At 55.3% G+C, this 20,020-nt stretch overlaps 1 protein-coding gene and 1 long non-coding RNA gene across 14 annotated transcripts in view; one reads left to right on the top strand and one right to left on the bottom strand.

Annotated features, from left to right (window-relative positions):
* Positions 1–713: 713 nt before the first annotated feature.
* On the bottom strand, positions 714–4,190 carry LOC138435429 (uncharacterized). Its single transcript, XR_011255101.1, has 2 exons — positions 4,141–4,190; positions 714–923 (listed from the first exon to the last, which is right to left on the bottom strand). It is a non-coding gene; the product is annotated as an uncharacterized lncRNA (long non-coding RNA).
* Positions 3,287–20,020, top strand: part of DNM1 (dynamin 1) — a 43,648-nt gene continuing 26,914 nt past the window's right edge. For all 13 annotated transcript variants that reach the window (XR_011255099.1, XR_011255098.1, XR_011255100.1 and 10 more), the window contains exons 1-6: positions 3,287–3,583; positions 17,563–17,636; positions 17,942–18,091; positions 18,416–18,619; positions 18,885–18,983; positions 19,089–19,249. Coding sequence is in view for 10 of the 13 variants with exons in the window: in XM_069580090.1 (XP_069436191.1) it covers positions 3,423–3,583; positions 17,563–17,636; positions 17,942–18,091; positions 18,416–18,619; positions 18,885–18,983; positions 19,089–19,249 (849 nt within the window). In the remaining 3 variants the exon portion in view is untranslated. The remainder of the gene's footprint in view (positions 3,584–17,562; positions 17,637–17,941; positions 18,092–18,415; positions 18,620–18,884; positions 18,984–19,088; positions 19,250–20,020) is intronic.

The raw sequence follows: 20,020 nt of genomic DNA, 5'->3' as shown, positions 1-20,020 counted from the left end.
TTAGTGCTCAAAATAGAGGGTCAAAGCCATTTCTAAGACTCTGATTTAACTCATTGGCCTTCGGGACTCCCAGCTTCTCTGCACCTGGGAGAACCATCTGCAGCATCCCTCCTTTGGTCCTCACCAAGCCCTGTGGGAATGAGTGTGTGTGTGTGTGTGTGTGTGTGTGTGTGCGCGCGCGTGCGCTCAGTCGCTCAGTCATGTCCGACTCTTTCTGACCTCATGGACTGTAGCTCTGCCAGGTTCCTCTGTCCATGGGATTTCCCAGGCAAGAATCCTGGAGTGGGTCGCCATTTCCTCCTCCAGGGGATCTTCCTGACCCAGGGATTGAAGCCGGGTCTCCTGCATCTTCTGCACTGGCAGGAGGTTTCCTTACCACTGAGCCACCTGGGAAGCCCCATGGGAATGAGGCCAGTGTAGCTATCAGGTTCATTTCCTTTCTGATTCCATACCTTTGCTTATGCTGATTCCTCTGCCCAGAACATCAACCCTTCTCCACACACACACCCCCAAGTGGCATTTTATCCATCCATTCTTCAAGCCCGGCACAATCATTTTTACTGAACCCGAGAACAAAACCAAAGCACTACTAAACAGTGGGAAATTATGCAGCTGTGGACAAGGCACTTGACCAACCTGTTCTTTTTTTTTTTTTTTTTTTGACCAATCTGTTCTTACACTGAGACCTCAAAGACTTACTGTTGCTAAAAAAACAAGTTGCATATAATAAAATATATTAGAGCTTCTTCCAGCTCTGATGTGCACAGGAATCTCCGGGCACTTGATTCTTGTTAAATGCAGGTTGTGATCCAGCATGAGTGAAGCATGAGATTGTGTATTTCTGACCAACTCAGGGTGATACCCAGGCTGCTCGTCTGGCATGGGTGATTCAGCAAGACAGGATTTATAGTATGATCCCATTTCTGTAAAAAACAAAATGAAACAAAATGAATATACATGGGATAAACCAGAGAATAAACTCTAAATAGTGGTTATCTCTGGGTGGGAGGATGACCAGAAGTTTTCAAATACTGTGTAAAGTCTGATTCTTACAATACGTTTTGCTACTGTAATTAGGAAAAACAAACCAGCCACAATGGCACCCCTCTAGGATGACTGTAACTGGCACCCTCTAAATAAATGAATGGCACCAATCCAGGCTTCATCTCTGCCCTCTCTGGTTCTGGAGCATAACAACGGGCTGGCTGGGAGCAGCCACACAGGATGTGCAGTTCCACATCCACATCCAGTTCTCTGGAAGGTTGTGATCATCAGCATCCTCAAAGCAGTGGTTTAATAAGGGTCGTCTGAGCCTCAGGCCGGGCCCATGCCCTTCACAGGCATTCCAGTCTATCATTATCCCCATTACCCAGATTAGATCACTGAGGCTCAAAGATATGGAGGAACCTGGATCACACAGCTCATCTAAGACCCAGGTCAGGCTCTTGGAATGCAATCCGCTTATTCCTCTCTGCCCAGATGTTCCCCAGAGGTCCACATGCGTTACTCCTGTACTTCCTTCAGGTCTGCTCAGATTTTCACCTTACCAGAATCCTCCTCCAGCCACTGTATGCAAAACAGCAACACAGCCCCCACCTCCAACTTCTCCAGCTTTCTTGTCTTCCAAAGTACTCATGACTATTTGACAGTCACATTTATGGGCTCCTTTGTACTTTGTCCTTCTTTTTCTACTAGACTATAAGCCACATGAAGGTAAAGGCTTCATCCATTTTGCTCCCTGCTTTATCTCTGAGGTCTAGCAGAGTTCCTGGTTTAATAAATATGTATTAAATGAGTGAATGAACCACAGCCTCCAATTTACAGACTACTGATCTCCCAGCAGTGGCCCCCACTGTCTTCACAGATGGTGACCTACTGATCCCCAGTAGAACAGGACTGTTGTTGTTGCTAATCTCTAAGTCATGTCCAACTCTTTGCAACCTCATGGACTGTAGCTCTCTAGGCTCCTCTGTTCTCCAGGGTTCTCTCTCTGTTCTCTGTTCTCTTCCCTAGTCTCCTTGTGGGGAGTCCCAGTTAGGTTCCTTAAATGCAGAGGTGGAAAACTTGGCTTGGGGCCCCCCGGTCTTTCTATGTGAAAAAAATAAATAGGATAGGGTTTCAAGAGTCGTGGATTCGAGCCCTACTGTTTTACCACCACCCTGATGGTTTGGGGAGAACACTTCACTTACCAGGACAAGACGTTCCAACTGTCCCAAGAAGGCCCTTCCAAGTGTCAGAGCCTTTGTACCTGCTGTTCATTTGGCCTGGCTAGCTGCTCCTCGGAGAAGGCAATGGCAACCCACTCTAGTACTCTTGCCTGGAAAATCCCATGGACAGAGGAGCCTGGTAGGCTGCAGTCCATGGGGTCTCGAAGAGTCAGACACGACTGAGCGACTTCACTTTCACTTTTCACTTTCATGCATTAGAGAAGGAAATGGCAACCCACTCCAGTGTCCTTGCCTGGAGAATCCCAGGGAGAGCGGAGCCTGGTGGGCTGCCACCTATGGGGTCGCACAGAGTTGGACACAACTGAAGCGACTTAGCAGCAGCAGCAGCAGCTGCTTCTCACCATTCAGGTCTCTTCTCAACTGTCACCTCCACAGAGAACCCTCCCAACCTGCCAGGCTAAAGAGAACTCTTCATATGCTGTGCTGATTTCTCGCATCACTATTAGTGTACACTATCTTCACTTGTACTGTTTCATTTATCTGTTTATTCATTTACTGTCTGTCTCCACTGTAAGATCTATGAGGGTAGAGACCTGGTCTGTCTTGTTTATTGCTATATCTCCAGCGCCTAGAACAGGGTATGGCTTACAGTACGTATTCAGTAAATATTTGTTAAATTAATGCTCTATATCTTTTCCTTCTAGAAACAGGGAGATTGAGGCCCAAAGGCGGGAAGGGAAATGCCGGAAATAAAATTAGTGTTACAACCCAAAGTAGAAGGCAGTGAAGCCAAGTGAAACTGAAGGTCAGAAGACTATGACCTTGGAAGGAGGCCGTGCCTCCAAGCCTCAGTTTCCCCATCTGTAAGAGGGAGTGAGGCAGCCACGACTACTCTCCAAGGGGTCTGGTACTAAGGGCACCTAGTACCTAGGAGACTTTGCCCGTTTCCTGGAAAGATAACGTGCGGTGCAGCATCTGTGCCTCCCCCAGACACGGCTCAAGCGTCCCCAAAAGCCGCAGAAGTTGAAAACTACAGTCCCCATAGTGCTACGGGCGGCGCCTGCGCACAGCTGCCGACCCGCGGCGCAGCGGGCGCCCCCTCGCGGCATCCCGGCGCAGCGCGGCGCTCCGATCCCCGAGGGGCGGGGGGACCCGCGGCGCAGAAAAGCGTCGGAGCGCGCCGCTGCATCCGCGGAGCCGAAGCCGGGAGCCGAAGCGGCGGCCGGATCGCAGCCTGCTGGGCCAGCCGCAGCCATGGGCAACCGTGGCATGGAGGATCTCATCCCGCTGGTCAACCGGCTGCAGGATGCCTTCTCCGCCATCGGCCAGAACGCGGACCTCGACCTGCCGCAGATCGCCGTGGTGGGCGGCCAGAGCGCCGGCAAGAGCTCGGTGCTCGAGAATTTCGTAGGCAGGTAGGAAGTGGCGCGCCCCTGGGACGCGGACTCCCCGCGCCCGGGTCCTCCGGGTCTCGGGACCCGGCCCCGACGGCGCCGGGACCTCGTAGCCCCTGGCGCTGCACGGCGGACAGCGCGCCACCCCCCCGCCCCCACCTCCAGCCAGAAGGAGGAGGCGGCCCTCCCCCGCGACGAGAGCCCTTCGGGGGCGCAGCGCCCTCCACCCTCCTCATCCCCGCTGGGCCGCAGACGTCAAGCCTGCGGCCGAGGGCTCACGCCCCCCTCCTCCGCTCCATCCTTTAGGAAGACAGCAGACTCGGGCAAAGGGCTGTTCCCCCACCCCTACCCCCCCCCATGGGTACCGAGGGGCCTACATGACTCCCCTCGGTTCTGAGGGGGTCTCTTGAAGCGGGCAGCACCCCTGGGCCCATGCCCTCAGGCTCTATGGACAGCTCCCCCTCCTCTCATGGGGATTCCTGGACTGCGGTGGGGGGTCACCCCTCCCGTCGCCCCTGGGAGAGGACATAGACCCTTGAGCATCGGGGACCAGATACAGTCTCCCCCGTCACACACACCTCTGCGGCTCCGGCCGCCATCCGTGCGCAGCGCGGAAGAGGGGGGAGGCGCGACTGCAGGATGAGGAAGAGGGGGTGGGGGGAGCCAGCGCCTCTGAGCCTTCCCCAAGCCGCCGGCCCCTTGCCCTGCCGCCGCCCCTGGGTTGGGGGGGGCGCCTGTCAGTGTCGTCCCCCCCTTGGCCTGGCAGAGGGATTGGAATGGAGGGAGAAGGCGGTGGAGGACAGAGATGACTAAGACAGGGAGGGAGGCGGGCTGGCGGGGAGGGGTGGGGGGAGCCATTTGCACGACCTAATCCCCCTCCTGCCTCGGATCCCACAAGGCGCCGGGAGGGCCAGGTGGCAAGGAGTCAGGGGCAACCACCAAGACAAAGAGCCCTGGGTTTAGGGAGGCAGGCAGGGTCGTGACCACCCCCCAGGCTCTCCCCAAGAAGGGGAGACAGAGATGGGCTTTCCCGGGGCTGAGAAGGAGAGAGAGGCCGGCGCTCTTCCCGGGGAGCTGGAGGCGGAGGGAGCGTGCTGGGCAGACTGAGGGAGGAGGCAAGAGAATTGACGCTGACCTCCCCATTCTGTCATCTGCCTTCCTACCCTCCTTCAGAAACCCTAGCTTTCCTCCAATGACCTTCATGGGTAAAGAGGCGGATGACCCGTGCCAGAGAGGGAGGCAGGCAGAGAGGGCTTTCTCCTCCCCTCATCCCAGGGATGGCAGTTCTGGGCTGAGACATCCTGGGTCCCAAACCAGGTTCTGCTGTGAAAACTCCAGCGAGTCACTGCCCTCTCTGAGCCTCAGTTTCCCCATCTCTAATATGGGCGATTAGACTGGACGGTCATCCCCGCCCCTCAAATGACCTGGGAAGGCCCAGTGTCAGCCTCAGGGGTGAGAGAAAAGGATACTGCACAGATCGATGTATCTGTGGGACGCGGGAGAGCCACTGTGGGGGCAGCCGGGCCCATCTGATCAGCAGGGGGGACGCCATCTGTCTCCCGGGGAAGGGCTTCCAGAGAACCCCTTTCCTGCTCATGTGACCCCACCTTCCCCCAGAGCTGCAGAGACACAGACAAGAGACACAGAGATGGTCCGTGTCCCTATGGCTCAACAGTCACCGCGAGGGGGCTGGGAGGACCCTGGAGGCAATACAGCCCCTGAGGCCCTCATGCTTTAGATGACAGTCGTGGACATCCTGTACTTTTCAGGGTACAAACCACAGGCCTGCCTCTCCCCCCTCTGCTCATGCATGCTCTGTGCCTGCTGCATGTTCTGGGCAGGGGGCACAAGGGAGCAGCTGACCTCAGCCACTGTCTGCCAGGCCCTTCCCCTGTGCCCCCTGCCAGGCTATATGGGATGGATCACAAGAGCCCCGTGAGGCGGGTACTGTGATGACCACCCTGCAGGGGAGGAAGCAGACGCTGAGGTTAGAGGCCCTGTCCAAGGTCACAGGGCCAAGAAGGACCGTGCCCGTCAGGCTCCAATCTGGGGCCCACACCACCTCTAAGAGTCCAGCTCAGCACTGAACACAGGAACACCCAAGTGTATGGACCCCCACTTTCCCCATCTGAGGAATGGGCCCAATGCCAGCTGCCGCCCTGCCTTCCTGAGACATGGGTGTGGGGCTCCAGCAAGTTCACAAGTATAAAAGCCCCCTTTTATAGACTCATGGAAGGGAGGTATCAATGTTCAGTTAGGTTTGGGGCCTGTGTGGGCCAGGAGACCTAGCTGCTGCCATCTCGGAGTCCACCATCCAGCCGAGAGAGGTGCCGGGGGTGGACCGCACAGCAGGCCAGCCTGGCCACAGCTGACTTCCGCAACTGGCAGCTTGTCGAGGGATCGAGTGAGATTCAGACTCTGCCCCCAGAGGCTTGGACCCTCTCGCTGCCCTCCACAATCCAATAGCCTTTGACTGCAGTTTCGCGGGAGGATACATAGGGTGTCCAGGCGCAGGTCTGGGGCAGAGTAGAGGCCTGGCGTACAGTGGCGTGCACAGAGATGCATTAGTTGATTCTCATGAAAGCTAGTGAGGAGGCCAGGACTGGAGTGGGAAACAGGTTCACTGGGGTCCCCACAGTCTGCCTCGCCATGGATCCCCACCTCTCCACCTTGGGCTGGGTCCCCAGACCCATGTGCATGGTAACAGCCGCTCTGCCTCCTGGGGTTTCCCGGGAGTCAACCCCCCATGGGGAGGAAGTGGAAAATATATCAGAGGAAGCAGAGGCTGCTCCAGGCTTCCGGGCACCCAAGAGGGCCCTGTTGTAATCTCTGCTGTGGTGGTGGCCCAGGCAGCTGCCCAGGACCCTGGCAGGGCTGCTCTGGATCTATGCTTTTTCTTTGTCTCCCTTTTACAGAAAGGAAGGCTGAGGTTGATTTGTTCAGCCATCCAGCAGATGTACGTGAAGAAGAAAACTGGGGGCCATAGTCAATGCTGGGAGTGAAAAGGGCCACTTTCCACAGGGAGGTCAGAGAGGGTGTCTAGGAATCCGTGGCATCTGAGATGAGAACTGAGGGATAAGAAGTCATGTGACTATTTGGGGAGAAGCATTCTAGGCTGAGGGAACAGCACATGCAAAGGCCCTGGGACAGTAACGAATTTGGTATCTTTGAAGAACAGAAAGGAAGCGCGGTGGCTGGTGTTTGCTGGGCAAGGTGAACACAACATGGGAGAGATAGGCAGGGGCCTCAGATTAAGCTGACGAACGACGTTTGTTTTCATTCTTATCAGAAGCTCTTAAGTAGTGGAATGACTTGAGCTGCTTCCAGCAGGTGTGTGACTTGGGAAGGGTGACAGGAAACAGGTCCGGAGGCTGCTGCGCTGGACAAAGTGGGGCTGGACCAGGGTGTTGGCAGAGAGGGGGAGAACAGTGGGGTTCAGGATGTATTTTGGAGGACAGTCCCACAAAACCTGCTGGGGGATGGGATGTAGAAAGTGAGGAAAGAAGAATCCAGGATGACTTTAGCACCTCTGACCCCGGTGGGCGTTGGAGTCTGGGAGGAGCAGGCTGGGGGTCAGGGGGTAAGATCGGGAGTTTGGTTTTGAACTCGTTGAATCTGCGATGTCAGGTGGGCAGTGTGGTGATGCAAGTCGGAAGCTCAGAGGGAAGGCGGGCTGGAAATATAAATTTGGAAAAGATGGGATGTCAACTCGTGAGCGTAGATGAGATCATCTCGGTGGTGAGCGCAGACAGTGGAGTGTGCGTGGGCCCCCGGACACCCCAGCACTTTGTGAGCAGATGTCTGGGGCCCCAGGTTTCCCTTCGTCTGCCCCCAGCTGTGTGCCCCCTCCCCACTATACCCATCCAGCACCGAGTCAGGTGTCCTGGGACAGGCTTCCAGGCTCTGGCACCCCTGGCCTCACTCACTCTGAGGCCGAGGCGTGCTGACTATCGGGCACTGCCCATCTTCCCTCCTGTTTGCCCCCCTGGGGAGGCCAGGGCCAGCAGGAGTGTGGCAGAGGGACTGAGCACTCAGGCTCTGGAATCAGACCTGGGTTTCAGCTTAGCTCTGGTATTTACACGCTGGGCAAACTTGGGCATGTTTTTTAAACCCTGCCCAGCTGCTCTTTCCTCATCTGTAAAATGGGGATAATAATAGCACCTCCATCACGGGACTGTGGCGAGTGTTGACATCATGCCCGTGAAGCACTCAGGTCAGGTCTGGCCCAGAGAACATGCCCATTCTGTTCCTGCGTGGGCATAGGTACCAGCTGGGAGGAGGGGCAAGGATGCAGGTGGGGCAGGGAGCCTAGTGAGTGAGCCTCTGCCCAGAGCCCAAAGGGCAGCCTGGGGGATAGGATTTTGGTTTCCTCTGCTGACTCAGCCTACCCCAGCTCAGGCTCACTGAGTGGCTGGTCAGTCACTGAGTTGTGTCTAACTCTTTGCAACCCCGTGGACTGACTGTAGCCCGCCAGGCTCCTCTGTCTGTGGGATTTCCCAGGCAAGAATACTGGAGTGGGTTGCCATTTCCTTCTCCAGGGCATCTTCCCAACCTGGGGATTGAACTGGCATCTCCTACGGCTCCTGTATTGGCAGGCAGATTCTTTACCCTTGAGCCACCTGGGAAGCCTTTTGCTCAGGCCCCCTGCCTCCTACCAATCCCCTGTCTCTGCATTCTGGTCCCAGCACAGACCTTGTGCCAGTCTCTGGCCTCTGAGAGCCCTTCTCTTGGTCAGCCCCAGACCCTGCCATGGGGGACAGAGCATTCTCCACTACTAGGATCTGTCTCTTCCTCTGAACACCTCAGGCTACATCCCATTTCCCAGATTCGGAGACTGAGGCCAAAGAGGATTAGGGCATAATTGAGACATCGAAAGTAGAGAGGCGGAGGGAACTGACATCTCCTTGGCACTTGCAGTGCGCCAGGCCCTGAGGATAGAGCTGTGAACAAGCCAGACCCATCCCTGTTCTCGGGGGACTCACAGCTGAGTGGGACAGACAGAGGCTACATTACACAAAGAGCTCTTATGTTGTGGGTTTGAAGAAGGGTACCAGGAGCCTGATGTTGTAGGGAGCAGGAGTCATCAGGGGGCCAGAGAAGGCATCTGAGCAGTTAAGTCTGCTCCTGAGCGAAAATAGGGCTTGGTCAGGCAAAGGAGTGAACCACTCCAGGTGCAGGGTCCCTCCCTGAGGAAAGGCCAGAGGTGGAACCCGGAGGAGAGAAGGGCAGTGAGGAGCAGAGATCGCAGTGAGATCAGGCTGGTCTGGGAGGCGCTTTGGGCCCTTCAGCCACCCTGACCCAGAGAGCCCACGATGCTGTGCCCCTCCCTGCTCAGAGCATGCTCCTGGCACATGCCCTCAGCCAGACCTGTGTGCCCATCCCTGCCAGAGGACGTCTTCTCCAACCCCCTGCCCCACCCAGTGGCCCCAAGGAACTGGGAATGAAAGGTGACTCTGGCAGACAGCATCTGATCCCGGTGTCAGGAGCATCGAGTTTCCCTGGCCTTGGCTGGGGTCGGAGGGTCAGAAACAGGAGGAGGGGACACAGGCAGGCCAGTGCGGAGGGGTCAGGTGGGAGCGGAGGCTGCCAGTCACAGACGCGGTATTATCAGGCCTGGAACAGGAGGGAGAAGTGGAGCCCACGTGCCGTATGTCTAAATATTCCAGTTATAAATCAAGCTAAGGAATTGCTAACTACAGTGCATTCTGCCCTCCCACCTTGACAAACACACCTTCAAAGCAACCTGGCAAGATGGTGTGGAATTTAGAATTTCAGACTCCTCCCAGTTCTGAGATGGGGTGGGGACTCCCTGGGCTGCCCTCATCTTCCAGCTCCATCAGCCTTAGCCTCGAGGTTGCCTCCTCGCAGCCCACAGGTGGGAAAGAACCTAGAGGTATACTTGAGACTGAGAGAAAGTTCCAGGGCATTTAAGTGTGGCCTAGGAGGGCTGCACGAGAGCCTCCCTGGTGGCTCAGCGGCAGAGAATCCACCTGCCAATGCAGGAGATCTGGGTTTGATCCCTGGGTCAGGAAGATCCCCTGGAGGAGGAAATGGCAAGCCACTCCAGCATTCTTGCCTGGGAAATCCTATAGACAGAGGAGCCTGGCGGGCCACAATCCATGGGGTCACAAAGAGTCAGGCTTGCATGAGCAGCCAAAACAACAACAAACAAGGAGGGGTGCACAGGCTCACGGGAAGGTGAGGCCAGAGATTCCAGCAAAGATGGGGCCCAAGGCCAGGGCCCCAAGCCCCCAGGTCCAAGGGCAGTGTTGCTTTTTGTCTTCTTAGAACCAGCAACCTCTTAGTAGGAGGAACACCATCCCCAATTTTCAAGTGGTGAAATGGCACAGAGAGGGTAAGGGACCTGCCTGAAGTCACACAGCGGTGCATCAGAGGCAGGACAGGAACCAGCACGGGTCTTCTATCTCCATGTGAATGTCCACCCTCTTCACCCCAACCCCTGTGTCTGCCTCTCCATACACCTCAGCTTCTCCTCCTCTGCTCTCCCTGGTTGTCTCTCAGGCACTCTTGCCCGCTTCCTGGACTGAACTCTGGTTAAGGAATACCAACCGTTTGCAGCAGTCAACTCTAGCAACTTGGAATTCCTATGTTGTTGTTCGGTCACCAAGTCGTGTCTGACTCTTTGGGAGCCCACAGACTGCAGCACATCAGGCCTCCCTGTCCCTCACCATCTCCCAGAGTTTGCCCAAGCTCATATCCATTGAATCAGTGATGCCATCCTACCATCTCATCCTTTGTCGCCCTCCTAGTGGAGGCTCCGGGATTGGCTCCCAGCTCCTCTCGCATCCTCTCCATCCAGTGCAGTCTACAGACCCTGTGGGTTCTGCCCCAGCCCATCCCTTCTGTACCTGGGCCATCATCACCTTTGTCCTACCCAACACCCAGGACAGACTCTTCTCTTGCTATTCTCTGTCGGGCAGCTCAGCACTTTCTAGGGCTTCCCAATCTGATGCCTCTGCTTGAAGCCCTTCTTAGCTCCCTGCCCTCCAAGCAGAGCCTTATCTCCTGAGCTGGGGCCCTGAGGCTGGCCGTACCCAGCTGGGCTTCCCCTCTGGGGGCCACCTAAGTATCTTACAGCTCATGGGAAATGGGCTGTCCCTCTCCCTCACTCTCCTATTCTCTCTGCCAGGAAGGTGCCTCACCCCACCTCCGTCTTCTTCCTTCACTGGCTCAACCTCCAGATCTCACATCAGCCAACACCTCCTCTAGGATGCCTTCCCTGACCGCCCTCCAGCCCGTGACCTTGGTGTGTGGGGCAGGACTCAGTTTTCTCCCAGAATGAGGGAGCACAGAGGAAGAAAGAGGCCCGTGACCTTGGGCTGAGAGCTCCTGGCAGAGGAGATCCAACCAAGGTTATTATGAACGTTTTACCTGTTTATCACTGTGCCACTCTTTTGTCCCCAGTCTTAGCACAGGGAAACGAGGCCACCAGCCCAGATGGGGAGAAACATCTCAGCAGGTGAATGCAATGCTCCCTGGCACACGTAGGCGCCAAGCCCAGGATGGGCACTCAGGTGACTCACGGCAGTGCCAGTAGGTAGTCTGTTAGGTAGATCCTTCAGGGTCTCGAGGCCTCCCCTCATTGGCCATAGGAGGGAGCTGCTGGATTGTGTCCATTTCATGGATGGGGAAACTGAGGTTCAGAGCAGGGAGATAATTTAGTGGAGCTGAGATTCCTTCACCTCAGGCTGTTTGTGATAAGAAATAATGATCCAGGAACTTCCCTGGTGGTCCAGTGGCTAAGACTCTGTGCTCCCAATGCAGGGGACTCAGGTTTGATCTCTGGTCAGGGAACTATATCCCACATGCCACAACTAAGAGTTCGAATGCTGCAACAAAGACCCAGCACAGTGAAATAAATGAAAGAAATAAGGATCCAGAAGTAACTCCATATTGAGCGACTTGGGAAAAGTCCACGCTGAGCTGTTAGACAGGCAGAGGTGCTACCCAAGTGTGGCTCAGAGCCCGGGTCCGTGAGGAGCACCTGACTTTGTCTCTCCCCTTCAAGTTGGGAAAACTGGCCACGCCAACCCCACACAGCCATTTGAGCATCAATCAAGAGGCTGCAGGTTTCTTAAACAACTTGATTAAGGTAGAATTTACATGCTGTGAGATTCGCCCATCTTTAGTGCACGCTTCAATGATTTTTCGCATATTGGTGCAACCATCATCACAATCCAGTTTTAGACCACTTCCATCACCCCCGGAAGAAACCTCGTGATGATGCAGACTTCAGAGCCCCCCGAAGCATCCTTGGCCAGCAATCAACAATCCATCAGGGTTTGCCATGACTGTTCTTATAAGTGATAAAAACGTTTACAATGCTGAGCCCCAGGTGTTAGGGGTGATGGTCGCTTTTTATTTTTTCAATGTCTTATGTATTTTCCGAAAAAATATTTAATGAGAGAGCATATGATTTTTTTAAAGCACGGGCAAAAGAAATTGTTTCCGTTTTGAAAGTATAAAGTCGTCAACACTTGAAAGAAAGGGAGGGAGGAAGACAGGGAGGGAGGCAGGAAGGAAAGAGGCAAAGAAGAATGGTAGGAAGGATGGAAGGATAAGGTGAAAAGAAAGATGACATGTTTTCTTTAATACTGAAGAATGGTTGTTGTGGGGAGAGTGCCGGGCTTGGAATCCAGGGCCCAGGGCACTAGTCTTACCCTGTCACCAACTTGCACTGTGAACTCGGGCAACCCTCTTTCTTGTGCCTCAGTTTCCACATCTGTACAATGAGGGCGGTGATGGGAAAAATGGAGGAACTCCTTCCAATCATTCCTTCGGCCAACAGGGGTGTCCCGAGTGCCTGCTCCATGCCAGGCTCTGAGCTGGGTGCTGGGAATACCGTGTAAACAGGGCCAATTCAGGCCCTGCTCTCAGGACATTAGAATACCAGGGGAAGCTAAGACCAGGGCTGCCCTGAAATCTTCAAACCTCAGCTGGAAATTTGTGGGTTGTATGACATGGGCCAGCCCAGGGCCTCCTGGGGTGGCAGGAACAGAGAGGGACTTGTTGCCTGGGGGCAGTCTCACCTCCTCCCCACTGTATTTCTTGGCCCACCCACTCCCTCGCCTCCACCCTGGCTCCCTGCTTCAGAGGGCACCTCACAGTCTGTTGGGCCCCTTCCCTTCCACTTCCAAGGCAAGATTGGGCTGGAAATATTCTGGCCTCCGCCCACTCCTCTGGCCGGCCCCCAGGAAAGCTATCTTCCAGCTCCCTCCCTGTGGCATCAATTGATGACATGGTCCTGGGAACCCAGGCTGTGTGCTCAGCTCCCTCAACAAGTTTTATCTCTCATCATTGCTACCACACCTGGGTACAGACATTAAGTTATATAGGCCTCGCAGAAAACCATTTTACTGATAAGGAAACTGAGATTCAGAGACATCTAATGATTTATCCATAGTCATATAGCTCGGATATCCAATGCCAGGCCTGTCTGACATCAGAGTCCAGGAAACAAGAGACTGACAAGGATGACCGCCGCTGGGCACACACTAGTCCAAGCATCCTACTTTCTGGTGGTATTTGAGCTCAGCAGGACTTGGGAACCAGGGTCCCAGAGCAATTGTCAGACTAGGAGTGGCAGCTCTGGGTATAATTCCTCCAGGCCCCTCTGGGGTGACAGTGCCAGCTCCAATACGCCGTATGTGGTGCCTGGAGGTGGTGAGATGTGTTTATTTCATCCTCCCTGTGCTTCAGGTTTGAAGGTACCTCTGCAGATGGCAAGGCAAGGCCTCCCCAGGAAACCACCATCTGTCCAAAATGAGTGGGAGGAGCTGGCATGTCACCAGCCACCCCTCCCACACGTCAGTCGAGGCTGGTGGGCCCGGCACACTTTTCTCTGAGCACCTGTTCTGTCCTTTCTTGGGCAAACCAGGAGCTGGGTGGGAGGTGCAGAGGTGGCTCTGTCGGGAGACCAGATCAGGCCCAAATCTCCAGTGCAAAGGTGCAGGACACCTTATTATTTTTTAATATTTATTTATTTTTCTGTGCCGGGTCTTAGTTGCAGCACAAGGGGTCATCGTTTAGTTGCGGCATGTGGGATCTAGTTCCCTGACCAAGGATCGAACCCAAGCGCCCTACCACTGGACCATGAGGGAAGTCCCCAGGGGGCACTTTAACTGAGGGTATGGGGCAGTCTATCCAGGCGAAAGGTGGAAGCTGTGGAGTTGCTCAGCCATGCTTGCTTCTTCCAGGGTTGCCTGAGCCCCTATGATAGCCCATCCTGTGCCCAGCACGAGAATCCTGTGCCCAGCATGAGAATCCAGCGGGCAGTGAGGCACTGAGTCTGGATGTGGGAACAGCCGTGCTCATACTGCCTGTCCAGGCATGAGCCTAGCTGAGAAGCAGGCTTCCGGGTCCTGGGCCCATCTCAGCCATCCCTTCCATTGCTGTGCGGCCTCACAGCTCCCTGCCCCTCTCTGGGCCTCTGTCCTACCCCCTGGACAATGACAGGGAATGAGATGTTCTCTGAAAACTCCTCCTCCTTGAGGTCCATCGTTTCCAGCCAATATTATGTGGTCAGGATCCTGAGATCCAATTCAGTGCCTAGAGGACGTGAGGCAGACGGTTCTTCAGGATCTTGGATTCCTTGCTGAATTTTGGGAGGATTTGAGGACAGGAGGCTCTCCTTAGCAGCCCCCTCCAACTGCTGAGTGCCCACTCTGTTCCAGGCACGGGCTAAGGCTCCAGGAATCATTGTGCAGCCACGCGTGGTCATATATGACGCCTCCTTTAGGTCATGTGGTTTACAACTGAGGATCCTGAGGCCCTGAGGGTGAAGCAACTGGCCCAGGGGCACCAGGTTGGAGAATGGCCAAGTCAGGACTCGAACCCAGGGCCTCTGCCTGGCGCTGGTTCCTCGTCACTGAACCAGGAGCCTTAAACTTGATGGGAACATGGGGATTGTGTTTAGAATCCAGATTCCCTCCTCCCCTCCCCTTCCCTGCGCCCCCCAACCCTGAAGATTCTAACCCAGCCCGTCTGAGGAATGGGCATTTGAACAAGCCACCCAGGGAATTCTGAGAGCCTGGGGCAGGGCCAAGATGGAGCCCCTGGCCACCTGGGCACCCATCCCCACGCCGGCCTGGGAAATCTGGGTCTGAGTAGGCACTGCTCCCACACATGCTCTGTGCTCTAATCTCTGCTTCCCATAAGCTGCTTGTCCTTTAAGTAGCCCTGGGAGGCAGCAACTTGGAGCAGGCTGGCCCAGACCCCTGATCACCCCTCCAGCTGGGCTCTGGATTCCCCACACCCTCTATGTGGCACCTCAGGGACCTCCACCTCTCAGGCCTGCCAGGGCCAAGTGGGTCTATCTGTGCAGGAAGGGGGTTGGGGGGCTGGTGCTCTCAGGCTAGAGCTCCAGGGAAGGTTCATGTCTCTGCCTGGGGAGGGGCTCTCTGTGGGGAGTCCCATCCTTTCCAGCCCCGCCTGCAGTTTCCATGGCAACTACTGTTGCCATGGTATTGCTGGGTGAGGAGAAGGTGGGGAAGAAGGTAGACCCCAGGTCCCCATATCCTCCCCAGCCTCTGTGAGCCGAGATGCCCTATCTCTCTGCGGGGGGGGGGGGGGGGGGGGGGGCAGGGCGGGTCCCAAGTACTAGAGGGTCACCCCTGCAAAGAAGTCAACGAGTAAGGGGTAAAGACAGAGACAGGAAGTCCCTCCCCTGCCAAGTGAACCACCTCCCGCTCTGTGCGGCCTGGTGCACCTCCATTCCAGCACATGTCACACTGCATCACATTATCTGTTTACTTCCCTCTCCCACCACGCTGTGAGCGCCTAGGGGTGGGAACCGTCTGACTCATCACCTCCCATCCCCAGGGCCCAACACAGGGCCTGGCACAGAGCAGCTGCTCCCAAATATGTTCTACACTGAATTTAATTAAATTACATAAAAAGCCAAGTCTGGCTCCTCACGTTTAGGGGGCAGCAGAGTCTGATGGGAAAGTTTCCAGGCTCTGGGGTCCGACAGCAGCGGGTTTGAGTCCCTGACTCTGCCATTCCTGTCTGGGTGACCTTGGATGAGTCATTTCACCTCTCTGAGGCCTTGGTTACCTCATCTGTAAAGTTATCTTCTCCATATGAGAGCACTTTTTGAGGACTTGGGCGTTCAGCTCCCTGTTATTACTTATTTCTCATTCCATTGGGTTTTCACTGCTGCTCGCAGGCTTTCTCTAGTTGCAGTGATCTGGGGGCTACTCTTCGTACAGTGCACAGGCTTCTCATTGCGGTGGCTTCTCGTTGCGGAGCATGGGCTCTAGACATACAGGCTTTGGTAGTTGTGGCGCACTGGCTTAGTTGCTCCGTGGCATGTGGAATCTTCCCTGGCCAGAGATCAAACCTGTATCTCCTGCATCGATAGACGGCTTCTTATCCACTGTACCACCAGGGAAGTCCTCAGTGCCCATTTTTTTAATGTAATTTTCTGGCCATGCCACATGGCATGTGAGCTTTTTGTTCCCTGACAAGGAACTGAACCCGTGCTCCCTCAGTGCCCATTTATTAAGCACCTCTTGTAATGGAAAAGTGCGAGCCCTGCCCTTCTGAACCTCACAGTCTTGCGCAAATGAAAAGCATTTGCCTGGCACCTAGAAATGATGGACAAATGCAGAATTTATCATGCTTCTTCCCCATAAAGTGGCTGACTCCTCCTCATTAGTCTCTGCTCTCCCCAGAGGTGGGGCAGGGTGAGGACAGAGAATGGAAGAGCCCTTCCCAGGGACCCCAGATGAGGCCTTGAACCCAGAAGCCTGGGCCGATTCTGTTGTTCTGGGGACACTCTGCCCTTAACCTGAGGCACAGAAAGCTTTGTGAGTTCAGGTCAGGCTCTGGGCTCGGGGTAGGGCATCCAGGTTTCTGTTCTGGCTCTGTCCCAGCCCTATAGTATCTTGAGTATATCCTTTCCCCTCCCTGGGCCTTCATGTGCCTCACCATGAAGGAGATCTCTGTGGCCCCTCAGCTCCCCTCTTTCCTGAATCCTGGCAATCCCGTGTTTCCAATCCCAGTAGCCTGATCCCTGAAGAGGCCTCCACCATCACCCTTGTGCTGGCTTGGGTGGGGCTGTAGGTGGACGGGTGGAGTGATGAAAAGAGCTGACAGGACAGAGAGAAGTGGCACCCTGAAGAGTTAGCCAAAAGGACTGCTGAGGCTGAAATTGACATAGCAGATGTCTGAGGAATAGACATCAGGTCTACAGGCAGGAAGTGACTTTGGGGCCCCCTCAGTCCAGTCATTTAAAGGGAGCTGGGTCTGCTGGGAGATGATGGGCAGAAAGCCTTCACCAGAGGGTCAAACAGATCTACTACAGGGTCTGGTAGATATGGGCTGGGCAACATGAATATCTCTGAGCCTCAGTTTCTTCATCTGTAAAATGGGGATAATAATACTGTCTTCCTAGTGAGGCTATTGTCTAGAGTCCATGAAATATTGCCCACAAAGAGCCTGGCATGTGGTAGGCACTTAAGAAGCATGAGTCCTTTTCCTTGTTTCCTCCTTCCCCTCATCCCCCTCATCCTCAACCCCAGCCAGATGGGGCTAGGAAAAGGGGAAGTGAGATGCTGCCTTTCCGCACAGCGGAAAGGAGGGGACGAAGTGCAGCTCCGTTTCCTTGGCACCCACTCTGTGGCCACCAGACATTTGGGCATTGGGGTGGGGCATCTCATGCCTCAGTTTCTCCTGAGTTGAATGGCAGTGACTGAGTTGGGGCAGGGACTTCCTGTTGGCTCAGAACCAACACAGGGCAGACTGTGAGAGAGGTCTGAGTGTCAGTTCAGACTCACAAATTCTGTGACCCAGAGGACTTGAGGGCGGTCTTTTCCACCTTTCTCAGCTGCCCTCTCCCCTTCATGAATCCCTTGGGCTGAGGTGTGATGAGGCACTTCTGGGGAGCTTTTGAGGCCCCTGGTGGCAGGACAGGCGTCCCTGGGACACAGGGAGCCTCCTCAGATCTTGACTCTCCTATCACCCCCAATTCACTGCAGGGACTTCTTGCCCCGAGGATCTGGCATTGTCACGCGACGCCCCCTGGTCCTGCAGCTGGTCAATGCTACTACAGGTATGGGCTTCCCCTCTTTGGACCTCATTCCTCATCTGAACAGCGGGGATAAAAATGCATAACGGAGAGGAGGCCTTGTTGTCGGGGGAGGACGAAGAAGGCAGTGTTTTGTGTGTGTGTGTGTGTGTGTGTGTATGTGTGTGTGTGTGTGTGTGTGTCGGGAGGGGAAGAAGGCAGTGTTGTGTGTGTGTGTGTGTGTGAGAGAAAGAGAGAGAGAGAGGGGTCTTTTCCCAGTGGGAGATGAAACTCAGGTAAGCTTTGGTTATGATGCTTTCTCCCCCCGCGCCCGGCTCCTTCTGGGGCAGAATATGCCGAGTTTCTGCACTGCAAGGGGAAGAAATTCACTGACTTCGAAGAGGTGCGCCTGGAGATTGAGGCTGAGACCGACCGGGTGACCGGTACTAACAAGGGCATCTCTCCAGTGCCCATCAACCTCCGCGTCTACTCGCCGCACGGTGAGATCTGGCCCCGGCCCCGCCCCCGGCCTCTCAGCTTCCTCGCCGAGCCCCGCCCCTTGGGAAACCGTCTTCTTGGCCCCGCCCCTTAGCTATTGCCTCACGGGCTTCACTCCTCCTCAGCGCGTCATATTCTGGGCCCCCAACCGAGCCGTGGCCACACCTCTAACGGGCCTCAGTTTTAGCCCTCCGGGTTTCCCTAACCCCACCCACCTACGGCCACGCCCCCAACCAAGTCCTCTCTAAGTCCGGCCCTGTTCCTTAATCCGCCCGCCCACGGCCACGCCCCTCGCCTTGAGCCCGCCCTCTCGCCGCCCTGTCCAGTGCTGAACCTGACCCTAGTGGACTTGCCTGGAATGACCAAGGTCCCGGTGGGGGACCAACCTCCCGACATCGAGTTCCAGATCCGGGACATGCTTATGCAGTTCGTCACCAAGGAGAACTGCCTCATCTTGGCCGTGTCCCCGGCCAACTCCGACCTGGCCAACTCTGATGCCCTCAAGGTCGCCAAGGAGGTGGACCCCCAGGGTAGGTTCCCACAGGCGGCCGACACGCAGGGCCCCGGGGGTCTATTCACAGTGTAAGGGGGAGCCACTGGAGGATCTAAGCGAATAGCAGTGGGATCATATTTACGCCTTTAAAAGTCGTTTGGGCCACCGTGGAGAATGAATGGGGGACGGAGCACAGGCTGGGAAATAGCAGGAGTGTGGTGGGATCAGGAGTGCCTGGGGTCTCCTGTATGAGGGCAAGTGCAGGTGTAGACAACCCTCTCCTGCCACACCCTCCCCCCCAGGTCAGCGCACCATCGGGGTCATCACTAAGCTGGACCTGATGGACGAGGGCACAGATGCCCGTGATGTTTTGGAGAACAAGCTGCTCCCGCTGCGCAGAGGTAGGTAGGCCATGGCCCTGACCCACGTGACAGCCCTTCCCTTTCACCTCCAGCCCCTCACTCCCTGCAAGGCTGAATGCCCCTTGACCTCCACCGCACCCACAGGCTACATTGGAGTCGTGAACCGAAGCCAGAAGGACATCGATGGTAAGAAAGATATCACAGCTGCCTTGGCTGCTGAACGCAAGTTCTTCCTCTCCCACCCTTCCTACCGCCACTTGGCTGACCGCATGGGCACGCCCTACCTGCAGAAGGTCCTCAACCAGGTAGGGGCTCAGGCCAGGATGAAGTCTGGGAAACCAGCATGAGAACAGAGTCATTGAAGTGTATTTTGGGAGGGTTGCCCACTGTCCCACAGCGAGGTAGCACCCGAGCTTCGCTGCTCCTTCCCTGTCTGGGGCCAGGAAGGGAACCCTGGCACCCTTCCAGGATGGAGGGTGTCATTGACAAGGGCTTGGGCTCAGGGGCTAGGACTGGAGCGTACTTGGCTGAAGACCTTGGTACCTTCTGAAATGGGGAGAGGCTGATCTGGGGACAGGTGATCCCAGGGGACTTCTTGGATATTTCTCTGCCTGGGATGGGGCTTCCAGAATCACTGAGGTGTGTGTGTGTGTGTGTTGACAGTAGGGAGGCAGTGTGACGTGGGGCAAAGTTGGGGTCCCTGGAGGCCATACACCTTGCTTCCAATCTCAGCTTCGCCACTCACCCACCAAGACTTTTCAGCTCTCTGAGCTTCTATTTCTGCATGTATAAAATGGTGATAAGACCCATTTCTTACAGTCATTGTGCAGTTCAGGGAGATACTGTGTGGGCTGACCTAACCAGAGTGAGTCCCAGAACTGGAGAATTAGCTTAAGGGAGGCCTTAAACCTAGAGGGCGCAAGGGGGCAGTCTTCCTGTCATCACTGCCCCTGATTTATTTCATCTGGCTCTTGTGTCTAACACTATTGAATTAATCAAAACCAGGTGATTTCCAATAAAAATCTAAGTTTCTGGCTTCTATTAAAAATGGCATTATTGATGCATTAGTTCAATTA

The sequence above is a fragment of the Ovis canadensis genome, chromosome 3 (assembly GCF_042477335.2).
Source record: "Ovis canadensis isolate MfBH-ARS-UI-01 breed Bighorn chromosome 3, ARS-UI_OviCan_v2, whole genome shotgun sequence".
Lineage (NCBI taxonomy): Eukaryota > Metazoa > Chordata > Mammalia > Artiodactyla > Bovidae > Ovis > Ovis canadensis.
This window is presented reverse-complemented; position numbering and strand designations above follow the sequence as displayed.